Source organism: Argiope bruennichi, chromosome 2 (assembly GCF_947563725.1).
Source record: "Argiope bruennichi chromosome 2, qqArgBrue1.1, whole genome shotgun sequence".
In the NCBI taxonomy this organism is placed as follows: Eukaryota; Metazoa; Arthropoda; class Arachnida; order Araneae; family Araneidae; genus Argiope; species Argiope bruennichi.
In genome coordinates this window covers 92,615,880-92,629,482 of record NC_079152.1, presented here as the reverse complement: position 1 = coordinate 92,629,482, position 13,603 = coordinate 92,615,880, and the positions used below count along the sequence as shown (strand labels likewise).

The window sequence follows — 13,603 nt, the reverse complement described above, 5'->3', positions numbered from 1 at the left end:
TATTCGTTTTTTTTTCCATATCACATTTCTTTGCATACAATGACGTAATTTAATATAATTTTCAGCACAGATTTCATAAATGTTTACAGAATCAGTATAGTGTTCATCAGTTTTTTTGATAACTTAAAATTTGTTTCTAGAATTACAGGGTAGTTGCAGAAATATAATATGAAATTTAAAAGACTTATTTGAAGGTCTGATTTCTTTTATAAAGCGTGAATATATTTTTGATGTTATAAAATACTATTTTGCTTTTGTTCCAATTAATATTTTTATTTGCAAGTCATGCACAATTTATCATGTTTTTATTGTTCTCCAAATAAAAACTTTTAAATTCGTTTTTTAAAATACTAGTTTATTAATACATTAATATTAATTGAATTTATATTAATTCCTTCTTATTAAATGCAAACATCATAATATTACATTTATATATAAAATATGTGATTTACTCAATCCGATTGGACTTCAAAACTCAGCCAAACAAAAATTGTTTATTTTATAATCGACATCCTTTTTGCATTAGAAAAAGTGACCTTTCTAAATTTTCTCATATATTCTGTAATAAAGATATCATCCCCGTGAATACCTTACATGGTAATATCGTACGATAGTTGCGAAATATTAGCCTTTAGCATGAATTTACCATTTTTACTGAATCTATCGTGTGATCTTTGGCGACTGTTTTTTAGCGTTTAATCCTTGTGTAGGTTAAAAGTATCCGAAAATCGAATTTGGGTTCTAGATGCGTTCATCCAATCCGATTGAAACAAAAATTTGACACAAAACTCTACTTAAAGTTATAAAAATCACATACCAAATTTGATATTTTTAAGTCATTGTGTTTTTGAGTTATATCGTTTACATGTTTCTGAAAGTACTAAATGACAAACGGTCACCCCCTTTTTGGATATGGCTCAAAACTTGTCAGATATCTATACTAAAGATGTTAAATCTGTATACTAAATTTCATCTCTCTAGCTCTATTCGCTTTGTAGTTATTTTGCTACCTAATATTCGAAAAGTCGGAATGACAGACTTTCTCTGAAAGGATTTTGCTCAAAATTTGATAGAAATCTGCAAATCTGATTTTAATCTCGCATACCAAATTTCATCCCTCTAGCTCAAAGCTTTTTTTTTAGTTATCTTTATCACAGACAGACCGGGGGACATTTTCCAAAAATGTGTTTTTCAAAATCAGGGAAGTCTTCATCAAATCTCGGAATCATTCAAAATCTCGCGTTTGAATTTTTTGACGATTACTTATTAAACGAGAAAGTAAAAAGGCACCGAAAGCGAAACCGAAATTAATGATTAAATGAAATAATATGTCGGTTGCAATAGCAATAAGGTTATAATATTAGCTATTTATTTATACCATGACATTTTTGGCCAAAATTTTAATTTTACTAGTTTTGCTTTTAAATAATTTAATTTGGCATTTAGTAATATATTGCTTAAAGATCTTTTATGACGAGAATCGGAAGTTAAAGAAAGAGTAAAAGCGTTGAAGAATTTTTATAAATCATGAGCAGGTTTTGGCAACAAACTAATATTTATTGAATGGAAGCCAAGCAATTAAAATGAGTGAAATATCCAACATTTTTTTAAAATTTTAAACTGTGTCACCAAGTTATTAAACATGCTCTAAGGCAAGGAAAAAAAATTTTGGGATTAATATTGGCAGCAAAACTCTTTAAGACGAGCGAAATCAATTGCAGAAAGTGCACTGTCAATTTTTAACGCCATTTAGAAATGTAATGTTTCGTGCAATTGACATTTCAAAAATCATCCACTTTCAGCTATATTTTCTCAGGTCAGAAAAGATTATCGAACTAAGCTGCAAGTATTACTTACAGTCAAAAGTACCTTATTTTTATATTAAATATTGATTAATATTCTTAAGAAAATTGCAGAAAGATACGAGGAGGCATACGGTAACTGAAAAAAAAGCGAGCGAATGGATTGAAGAGAAAAAAAGTAGGAGAAAAAGATACGAGAGAGCATTCACATCCCAGCTACATTCATTCCAGAATTCAAGGTCACTTTGCGCTGCGCATTTCAAGATCAAAACCAAAAAGGAGAAAATTTCAAGGGATGCTAACGCTCGAGCCGCGCAGACGCGGATGTTGTTCAGACAACTCTCCACACAAAGAAACTCTGGAACCAGATGTCAATTAAATTTAGCTCCTCCCATTTTCTGGGTCCCGGGCGAATCAGATTTAAATTTAGTTCCCCGCCTTCCTATAGTCTATCACTGCAGTGGCGCCAAACCCTTCAGTGACGTCAGGATCTTGTCTCAGAGAGTAGTTTTGGCTGGATGATATTTGAACGTTGTACAAAGTAGTGAGAATAGTCTTTGAGCGGGAGCTTCTAGTCGTGTATGAAGTCCTCTCACTGCTGTAGCTTATTTTTTTATACGGAGATTCAATCATTATTCTTAATAGACATTTAGATTCTTGACATGCCATCTAGTATTTTTACTGAAATGGAACAACATACCGGTAGCAATGTTCTCGAAGATCAACGAGCTCTTCAGTTAGCTATGGAACTTTCTCTTTTCACGTTAGGCAATGAGAGCGAATCGGGCTACAGTTCAGGAGGTTATGAATCTGAATCGAGAAGTAAAAAAAGCCAAAATACCACGGAATGTGTACCAGTACCCAGTTCAGAGCATGTTGCTGAAATAGTTGGAAGACAGGGTGAGTAACATTGCTTGTGATACTGATACCGGATGCTCAGCTTCCTCCTCGGTTCTGAGCTAATTGCGTAGAAAAGATTCTCGCAATGGTTTTCAAAGTTATTACAATCCGTATATTTTCAGATTAATTAATACTTGAAAACGATAAGTATGATCACTTAAAAAAAGTAATTAAAAGATGAGAATTAACCATTATGACTTTTTAAATGGTTTATTTAAAATATCGTTTACTTATCTGTTATGTGAAAGTTTTGTTCTTTAATGAAAAATCATTTTATTATAGGGTAATACTTAAAATTAAATGGATTCTATGGACATCTATGCTTACTAAACTTTTATTCTTTTGAGAAACCATGGATTTAAATAAAGAAAATGCTTTAGAAAATCGACAGTTAAGAAAATTTAAATGACAGCTTTGCTTTCTGTTAGAATTTTATCCTACGTTTTCATGAAATACAAATTTTATTGACTAAAATGAAAAATTCAATTAAGAATAGTTATTAGCCTAATAAAGAACGTTTCTTTTTTAGATACGTTTTGCATTTTGTTGGAAATTATGTCACATTAGGTTTCAACTTTTCCTTCCTATTTTAGCCCCTACTTCTTTTATCTTTTGTATTCTTGCGGTATTCTTTACCTGACTACTTATTGATTAAAATATTTATTTAGTGATTGCTTTACATTGTAAGTTGTCGGTTGTCACGTTTTTTTTTCGCTTTAATAGAATAATTAATTAATTAAATTCACATCATTTTTACTGCATTACTTTTTATACATATTTCGTGATTGTTATTTATTTCAAATATAAAATAATGCACAAAAAATTTTATTTAGCATCATAATGCAAACAAAATTTGAAATTATTTCATAATATATCTATGCCAGTTTAATGCAAAACTGTCCAATTCCATTGGATAAGCTGGATTTGTTCTTCAAAAAAAAAAAAAAAAAATCACGGAATTTGATTCTTGGAACAATAGCTTGAATGTGTCATTGGAATAATGTTTATATGTACATTTATTCTATGTCATATGTAACAAAAGGTGATGTATTTGTTTATTTCTAATAAGATTCTGTAATTTTATAAAACTTCCGTATGGTGATAAATGTTATTGGTGATGCTTATTAGTAAGTTTAAATGTGAAATAATTACTTTGTTGTTCATTATTGTATTCTATTCCAAAGAATTTGTTTGGAGACACAAGACTTTTCATTCTTCATAAAAATGGTTAATGAATGGATAAACTTCATTGAAGACTTGCCACTTACTTTCAATTTTATTATTATGTTATTGAATTTAAAAAAAAAACTGTCAGATAGCAAATAAATTTTAAACAAATTATTATTTCTAGTTATTAAAAAAATGCCTTCCATTTATAACTTTTCATCTTTTTCTGAATTAAAATATTGAGAAAAATTTTTATAACAAATTAATTGAATATTTTGAAATTGTAAAACTGCTTTTGTGTTTGAAAATAATTGTTCATATACAAAATCTTTCTAACCTGTGTATATATGCTGATTTGCATATATGTAATGAAAGAATAAAAGGCTTGCTAACTTAATTAATTATATATTTACTTAAAAACTCTAAAATAAATTACCTTTTATAATTGAAATATTATTTTTTTAATTGATAATGATTTTTTGAATTGTGTTTTGAAAATTATAGATCTTCGAAAATTTAATTGAAACATGTCAATATGCATTCGAAACTGTCTGGATGCAAACCGAAAAGAAAGATAACATCTTTTGTAATATATATTTAAATGCATTATAAGTTATGTAATATGTATATATATTTGAGTGTTCTGATACATTAAAAATGTAAAAAAGATTGCTGCTATAATGCATGTCTTTAATTTCTCAGTTATATTTTTGAAAATTTGCTATTTTCCTTACTTTTGTATTTGCTGCTACTTTGATTTTTTTTTCTCTTGAAAGGAAAATTGTACCAAAAATCAGGAATTAATAGATGCATGCTTATTTTTAAGTAATTGAAAAATAATATATGGAATCCCTTTAAATTATTATATGGGTAACTATTTTCAGGCACTTATCAAGAATAAATCCAGATTTAGCACCTGAATTGATACAAAACAAAGATGTAGAATTGTCACTATGATGATTGAGAATTTTTGAGGGGAAGATGTATTTTAAATGGTTACGATTACTGATAGTGCACCTGTATTACTCTTAAGAGAAATCATTAAGTATAATTGATAAAAAAAGTTTTTCAAGATAAAATTTAATTTTTGAGTTATTTTGATATCTTGCATGAATTTGATTTGATTTTTATTTTTGTTAAAGATTAACTTAATTAAATTAACTTAGATTAACTTAAATTAGATTTGACATTAGTACAATAATTGAGACATATTGCACTTCAGTATTATGTAGAATATCTATTTGTATAATATTTTTAAAATTATATTATTTAAATGGATAAAAAAAAATCAGATCGCATGTTTCACTGGCAAAAAAATCCATCCTTTTGGAGGTAAGTAAAGAAAGAAAGAAAGAAAGCTCCGTTCATATACTTGAAAATCCTGTTGGTGTGAAAATATTAAATTCTGCTATTATAATTTCCTTTTATATATCCTTTCTAAATAATTTTTTTTTTTTCCTTTCAGGTTGCAAAATCAAAGCTCTTAGAGCTAAAACTAATACTTATATCAAAACACCTGTCCGTGGTGAAGAGCCAGTTTTTGTTGTCACTGGCCGTAAAGAAGATGTTAGTGCAGCTAAGAGGGAAATTTTATCTGCTGCTGAACATTTTAGCCAGATAAGAGCTCAACGCAAAAATAACATGAATGGCTCTTTAGCGCCTGGTCCAAATTCCAGCATTCCTGGTCAGACCACCATTCAAGTAAGGGTACCATATAGAGTTGTAGGTCTGGTTGTTGGACCCAAAGGGGCCACCATTAAGAGGATTCAACAACAAACCAATACTTACATTGTAACCCCGAGCAGAGAAAAAGAACCAGTTTTTGAAGTAACAGGGCTTCCTGAAAATGTAGAAACAGCTCGTAAGGAAATTGAGGCACATATTGCCATGAGAACTGGCGGTTTGCCTGATTCCTCAGCTTCAAGTGGGAGTTCTGGTAATAATTCCACCACTGAAGATGATGACTTTCATGTTAATGGCATTGATAGAGTTTTTACTGCAGCTACTGTGGCAACTACAAATTATGTTAATAGCATATACAAATCTGAATTTGGTCATGCAAGTCCATCAATATCTCGTGAAAGCAATAATATTTTAACATCTCGCTCTCAAGATATATTTACTTTTCCCACTCATACCATTCCTACAGATGGTGGCTCTCCAAAAATTACAGACATTTATTCCTGTCCTCCAGGTTTTACTGGGTTCTCAAATGGGTTTGGGTTGTATGATGTTGATGAAGGACTGGGTGATTCACCCACTTTCGAACAAGCGGTTTTTCCAAGCACCAGTAGTGTCTGGTCTGATTTCGGTCCAGTACGAAGCACGGTCTCCCCACTCTTTGGTACGACTACAACATCTACCACTCCATCTGGTACTGCACCTCGCCGCAGCAACAGTTTGGGGAGTGCTGATTCTGGAATTTCAGATCCTCTTCTTTTAGATCATCCACCAGCAAGACGGATCCACAGTGACCCTCTGGTGGACACTCTGGCGAATTTTCCTCCCATCACTGCTGTAAGCACGGTTTCAACTATTGCCGATTGCTTTACTGTTACTTCTTGCAGTGGAACCTCTACTAATTCTGCTTCTACTCCAACAGAATCTATTTCACCTCTAAGGAAGAGACCAAAGCGAGACTGTGCTGTTTGTTTTGAAAGCGAAGTTGTTGCTGCACTGGTACCATGTGGTCACAATATGTTTTGCATGGAATGTGCCAATCGCATCTGTGAGAAGACGGAGCCAGAATGTCCCATATGTCGACAGCAAGCTCTTCAGGCTATTCGTATCTATTCCTAAGTTTAGAACAGTGGTCATTCTTTCTTGGAAGGTAACCTCTAACAGATTAAGACCTATTACAGTCCAAATAAAATCTGTATAACGTACAAATTAGTTATAAAGAAATATGGGTTTGGAGAACTTGTGCATGTCAAAAAAAAAAAAAAAAACTGATAATATGTGACATTCTTGTTTTCTGTATTTTTCTTTCTCGCCTGTGCCCACCGATTTCTCTTCCGCTCTTTATTTCTGTGAATGAGCAGCTGGTAATCAGACTACTTAAATTCTAAAATGTAGAATAAATATCTGCTCACTTTATTCGACAATGTGAAATAGTATTAAAGTATAAATATTTTATTCTTTCATGTGAAGTTTGTATTTAGAAGTTTGGATAATAGGCAACTGGTTATTCTTGTCCAGTTATTGAAACCTTGTGTAGAATTTATTATAGTTTGATTAAACATAACCGCACACTTTGTTCTGTATCTATATAAATATGTGTTTAGTCTTGAAAATGTTTTCTAGAAGCTTCTATATATATAAATATATATTAGACATTTATAGTGTTTTCTGATAATACACTCAATTTTGTGATCTGTATAGGATGCTTTTTTTTTTTTAATTCTTTATAAAGGTATTCCTATTTTTCAAGTTTTATTTTTTTAAATATATGTAGCTTATATTTTATTCTTTTAGTTATAAAAGTTTTCAGTTTACTTAAGTAATGAATTATTAGATCAGAGATGTTATTCAACTTATATTTCATGATAGTTTACTTGTACTGTTATAATCATAGTGTCCATTTATTTTTGTTATTGTCTTCCATTTGTTTGCACAAAGAGCTTGTCTTTCTTTTATTTATATTTTGTTGTTGCATGATATTATTTTTATTTTGCTCTTTAGTATTATTGGATATTCAATATACTGGAAAATTCTAAACTGCAACTTGAATAAAATTGTTATTTCATATTACAGGAAATATCTTCTGAATTGTAATTTTACGGTGCTTTCAAGATGCTTACGGTTATGACCAAATCTTTCACTAACGCATGCTCTCATTCTGGGCCTTGCAAGAAAGTATTTTTGTTAAATGTGTGCTGTGTGTTTAGGTAGAAAAAAATTGCTTCAAAATATGCATAACTTGAGATCTCACTGTCATATTTGACAATTTTAAATAACAAATTTTAATTCAATATCTTAAAGCTAGATTATTTAATCAATTTTCTTTTACCATTGCATTATAATTGGAATTTGTTATTAAAACATTTCAGCAAGTAAAAAAAAAATTCTACAAAAGAAAGGGGTTGTGAGTATTTTAAGTAGCTTATCTATATTTATAAAAGTACATTTCTTAAATTTATAATATCTATCACTTATGCATGGTAAAGAATCTATTTAAACCCTACAATCATTTTTTAGTCATCAAATACTTGTAAATGTCTCCATACATACCCATTTTACTGAACTTCAGCAATATATTTGTATAACTGCTGTTTTAAATTTGGCTGGTAGGTCTTTTTAGAGTTCTGATGTTCTTCCATGTGATTGCTTTGGTCATATTCTGAGCTACTTACAGGGAAGCAGTGCTTTGCTTACTTGTTTTGTAATAATTGTGGGTTTGCCTGTTAGCTGTTGACTGATATTTTTCATCGTGATTTGTATATCTGATCATAAGCAATCATATATGGTCTACATACTTCATCATTCATCTACACTGTGTGTCCCCTTAATGTGTTTGCAATAAGTAGCTTGCCATTTAAAAATGTGGTGAACTATAATTAGTGTATATATATATATGTACATACATATATATATTCTATATATATACACACACACACACAGGTCTCCCATCCATGGTACTGTCTCTGGATGCTAGGTTGGTTATAGATTGCAGTGGTTGCTGATTGCTGAGAAGTTAATATAGTTGTTATTGCTTGACACTTGTTAGAGATTATATCAATGCTCATGATTATATCGAACTGTGACCACATTTGGCCAATGAAATAGTGATACAGAAAATGTGAAAAATACTTAACATTTTACATTTAATTAATTAAGATTGATTTGCATTTCCTTGTATATTTCCATTTGTAAAGATATAAGACATGTTCTGACAAGTTGTTTTAATTTTATGAATAAATTATAAAATTTTTCTGCAAAAAGTTCTTATATTACAAGTTTTTATTTAGAAATTAATGATTTTTTGTCTGCTCAATATTGCTACATCTGTCAGATTGTTAACCTTCTGTTAGGCACTGCTCATCTCAGTTTGTTTGGGTATATTTTAAATTTTACCTTGAAATTAGTAGGCAGTTTTTTTATACCTTTTTAGCTATCTTTATAAACTTCCAAACAGTAATGATTATTAATGTTTTGGCATCAAGTCATTCATCCCCAAGGCCAAAATCTCTTTTCTAATCTCTCAGATTGATACACTTTGATGTAAGATATTTTTATATAATTTTTTACTTCCATAATTTAATTTTATATTGTTGAAATTGATTGATTGATAGTAAATAAATTTGATGTGTATGAATTTTTTTTTTTTTTTAAGTTGTGAATTCTTAAGTATAATTTTTTAAGTATATGTAACCTGAGAGATCGCTGCAACTAATATGAGGCATAAAGTAGCTGTGCCTGACATAGGGTAAAAATTTCCTGTCATATAAGTTGCAAAGAATATTGTTCTTAGGTGCAGTGCATATCTTACCCTGGAGGAGGGATACAAGGTACCACTTGCATTTTGAGCTATTTTCTTAACTTGTGGGAACAATTCTGTCCCTTGATGCTGTTATTATTAACAAATCTAATGTATACCTCTGGTCATGCAGTCAAAGTAAAAATTTTGTGTGGTTTTCAATGGAAACTTTAGCTAAAGTTATTAACACTTACCTACTTTTATTTCAAAGTAATTTTTATTGTAGTTTTACTCTTAATATTCATGACATTTTTATTCTTGTAATATAACTTAACAACGAGTGGACATCAATATCTCAGCAGAGGCTATTTTTTAAATATTTCTCTTCTAAACATATTTACTCACTTTTCATATCTTCATAACGATTTAGGCTGGTTTTGATCACTTCATTTTTGCTTAATGCTAATTATGAAGGAGAGTTTTTATACTCTACTCACTTTTAAATAGGGATAAAAAAATATTTATACCTTTGATTTGTTTTCATTAAAATATTTACTGTTACAGTTGCTATAAAATATGTATCCCATTTTATTTTAATTTTAGCTCTAAAGATTTCTTAAAATAGAATGAAAGATAAGAGGGTGTTTTTTAAATGTGTAAAGAATGGCATTCAATCTCAAGTCGTAGACAGTTTGATATTTTATGTTCATTGAAAATAAAATTCATGCACTGACCATGGTAAGCTAGTACAATATCTAATACATTGTTTGTGCTGGAAGGTGGTGTTCTTTCTGTATTATTACTTGTGTCTTGCTTGTCATATATAACTAATGTATTGATTCATAAAATTATGCATACAGGATGGTAAAGAATTCTTTAAATAATGAAATAATTTTTTTAAGATTTAAAGTGTATAGCATTCTATAAGTAAAATTATGAAGTTTATTTAATTGAATATATTTATTATAAAAAAAATATTTGCACTTTTAAAATTATTTTTACAACAGCATTTCCATTATTTGTATAATGTAAACTCTGAGGAAACAAAAATTTAAAGAGTGTATGTATTTTGTTTAATAAATAAATATATATTTCATATTTTTTTCCTATTTAATATTAATTTTCATGCATTGTAAAATAAAGCATTCTAAAATAATTTAAATTTTTTTTTTAAAGTGTTATGCATATATTTAAAGATCTAGATCCAAATCAAGGTTTGTTTAGTAAAGTTATTTATTGTCTATAATTCTCTTAACCTTAATTTTGAATAAAATAATTTTTATATTTTTTATCAGAAAAAAATTGTCTAGTTCTTTGTCATTTATTATTTTAAAGACTTCTTAAACTTTATCTGCAGCTTTACATTTATTGTAAAATTCCATTTCTCAATAGATGGATGGATGTGGATCCAGCACTCTGAAGTGCTATGTGTAAAAGTAAGTACTCCATTATAATAAAAGTGAAAAAGAACATTTGTTAAATATTTTAATTTGTAAAATTTTAAAGATATTCTCAAATAAAGAAAGTTTTCGGATTTATTCTTGCTGATTTTTATATAGGCAACTCAATGTTAAAGCAATAAATCAGGCTAGGCCATTAATTAAAATATTAATGTTTTTCCCACCAAATTTTTTTATTATTTAGCTTTTTTTTTCTCCCCATGATAGGCTATAACCTTATTCTAAATAACTTCTGAATGCTAAACATTTTAAATCTCATAAATGTAGTGATAGTTTTTTAGAAGAATTGTTGAATATTTAAAGCTCCTTGTATATATGTCTTAACAATTTTTTGTTGCATTTTTCTCAAATGTAGAAATTGTGAAATTATATAATGGAAATGCTTTTATATATGTATTCCAGTGGTGTATTCATGATTAAAACTTGTTAACGTATAGTTGTGAAAAATATTTATTAATGTTTCATATGAAAGTTTCAATTTTATCACTTTGTGTACCATAACATATGATCAGCATGTTTTTGTGGTGTTTTACTGTTTTTCATTTGAACATGTTGACATTTGTTGAATGATTTCACATTTAAAGTGCAAAGGAAAGAGTTAAGAAGATTTCTTTGTTTTCGTGATTGAACATTATGACCAAGTTTGATTATTTATAAATTTTAATAAATGTTAAAAGGATAAATATTAGCCTCAAAGCAAACACTTTTTTATGAAATATTAAAGTCAAATTTTAGAACTGAATGAGAAATACTTACTGTTCTAAATGAGGTTTATTTTCTCATCAATAAAAGATCTTAAAAACATTTTTATTAAGAGATATAATTCATATCTTATTGTAATCTACTTCCTGCACATTCCTATTCTATGTTCAAGATGTAAAACACTCATATATATATAAATACATTCCTTTGTTAATTTTTTAAAATATTCTTTAAAAAATATATTTATTGTAAGAAATACATAACCTAATTATGATTTTATTTGTGTATATTTATTGCAAATTAATAAAACTTTTGTTTACTGTAAAGAAAATTATTGATTATGAGCTTGGATGCCAAAAAAAAAAATCATTTATAGAAAGATATATCACTTAAAGTTATATGTATGTAGCATACCCAATATATATATGTAATTATATACATCAAAATAGAGTTTTGTATTCACTCAGTCTTTCAGAAAAATTGAAGGATAAGTTCTGTTGTATTACAGTGTTTGCTTTTTAAATAACTAACTCCTTTTTGGTTTTGTGTTTATCAAGGAATGGTATCATTTAGATTTTTGTTGTTTGCTGATTTTAATATTTTATTTTGTTGAGTGATGGCGATGTTAGAGTAAATTGATCAGATTTCATTATTATATGTTTATTTTTTATATATTAATAATATATCAATCAGTAGAGCTATTGAGTTATTTATGAGTTATTTTTATTATTATTATTATTACTTATTTTTCAATTCTGTGCATGTTGGGCTGAACTTTTTGGATTTCAAAAGTATGGGATTATAATGGCATTTCTATTTCTTCCTCTTTTTTTTTATTATTATTGATGTTGTTTTGTCAGTGCTAGAATACATGTAAATTTTATAATAGTCTTTTAGGGTTCTTAGTGTTGGCTGCATTTTTCATACATTGCTCAAATGTACTGATATAAAAGAAGACTCAAAATATATTTTTACTTATTAGATTTAACAAAGCTTTCTTATTTGAACTTCACTGGAAATTATATTTTTTGTTTTATTATTATTTGATCAATATATACCAAATTTTATCTGTGTTGCTGTTTTATAATATAATAAAAAAAATTTTGCAGCCCTAGTTTTGTTTTACATTTTTAGAAATATGGGGGCTTTCTTATTCTTTCTTTGTGTTTTGTTTGCCATAAATCGTTAAATTACTCTATTATCAATAGAAAGAGGAAAATCCTTGCTCTCAGAATATATCTCTTCTAATTCTTTTTCAGAATGAAAAATATCCAAAAAAAAAAAAAAATTATTATATGCAACAATAATTTTAAGTCCATGCTTGAATTTTAGTGTCATAAAATGTTATTAGATGAGAGAAAATTTCTTTTAATTGCTGTGCAAAAAAAAAAAAAAATCCCAGTAATGTTTTAGATATTTTTCTTGCTTTTTTTCTCTCCTCTTTTAATTGACAGCAATATGCTGAAAAATTTGTAATTATATTCCAAAGTTCAATTTTTAAAATATTATGTACTATTTCTTTAACAGGATTGATATTCATGTGAACAATTTTTTTTTTTTTTTGGTGATTTGAGTCTGTTGTCATGCCATCATATGAAAGTGGAATGATTTAAATGTTATGAAAGTTATCAAATGCACAGTAAATTGTACATACAAGCTCAAATTTATTGCATAAGATAGAAATTGTATGATGATTTTTTTCCCTTTTGTCAGAAGTTGCCCCAAAGTGAGTGCAGAGTTCCATGCTAAACTATTTCCCCATATATTTTATTATTCAAATTTTAACTATCCCTGAACAAATGTATTTTGAAGTTCAAATAAATTGTACATCTTGGTGTGAAATTTGTGTTATTAAAATAAATTGTTACTTTTTCACACTGCAAATTTTTTTATTCATTCTGAAATACTTTTAAATTTTACTTTTGGTTTTTGTAATTTTAAATTTTTATGCCAAAGTGCAAAATATATCACTGAAGTTAACCAAAATCTATAAAAATGAGAAAATACAAATATATCAATAAAATTTCTGTATTTGAAATACTAATTTAATTGCAGTATTTTGATTAATAGAACATATAATTGTCCTATACTGATATTTTGAAAGGAAAAAAAAAAATTGTTTCGAAGAAGAAAATTTTTTAAGTGATTATATGAGC

At 28.2% G+C, this 13,603-nt stretch overlaps 1 protein-coding gene across 2 annotated transcripts; it reads left to right on the top strand.

Annotated features, from left to right (window-relative positions):
* The first annotated feature begins 2,289 nt into the window (after window positions 1–2,289).
* Window positions 2,290–13,322, top strand: LOC129957534 (RNA-binding protein MEX3B-like). Of its 2 annotated transcripts, XM_056069896.1 has the most exons (3): window positions 2,290–2,702; window positions 5,335–6,386; window positions 6,472–6,636. In XM_056069896.1, the coding sequence occupies exons 1-3, from the start codon at window positions 2,465–2,467 to the stop codon at window positions 6,487–6,489; spliced, it is 1,308 nt and encodes a 435-aa protein (XP_055925871.1). In that variant the 5' UTR covers window positions 2,290–2,464; the 3' UTR covers window positions 6,490–6,636. The 2 variants fall into 2 exon arrangements, with proteins under 2 accessions (XP_055925871.1, XP_055925862.1); XM_056069887.1 differs by having other exon boundaries at window positions 5,335–13,322.
* The last annotated feature ends 281 nt before the right edge of the window (window positions 13,323–13,603 follow it).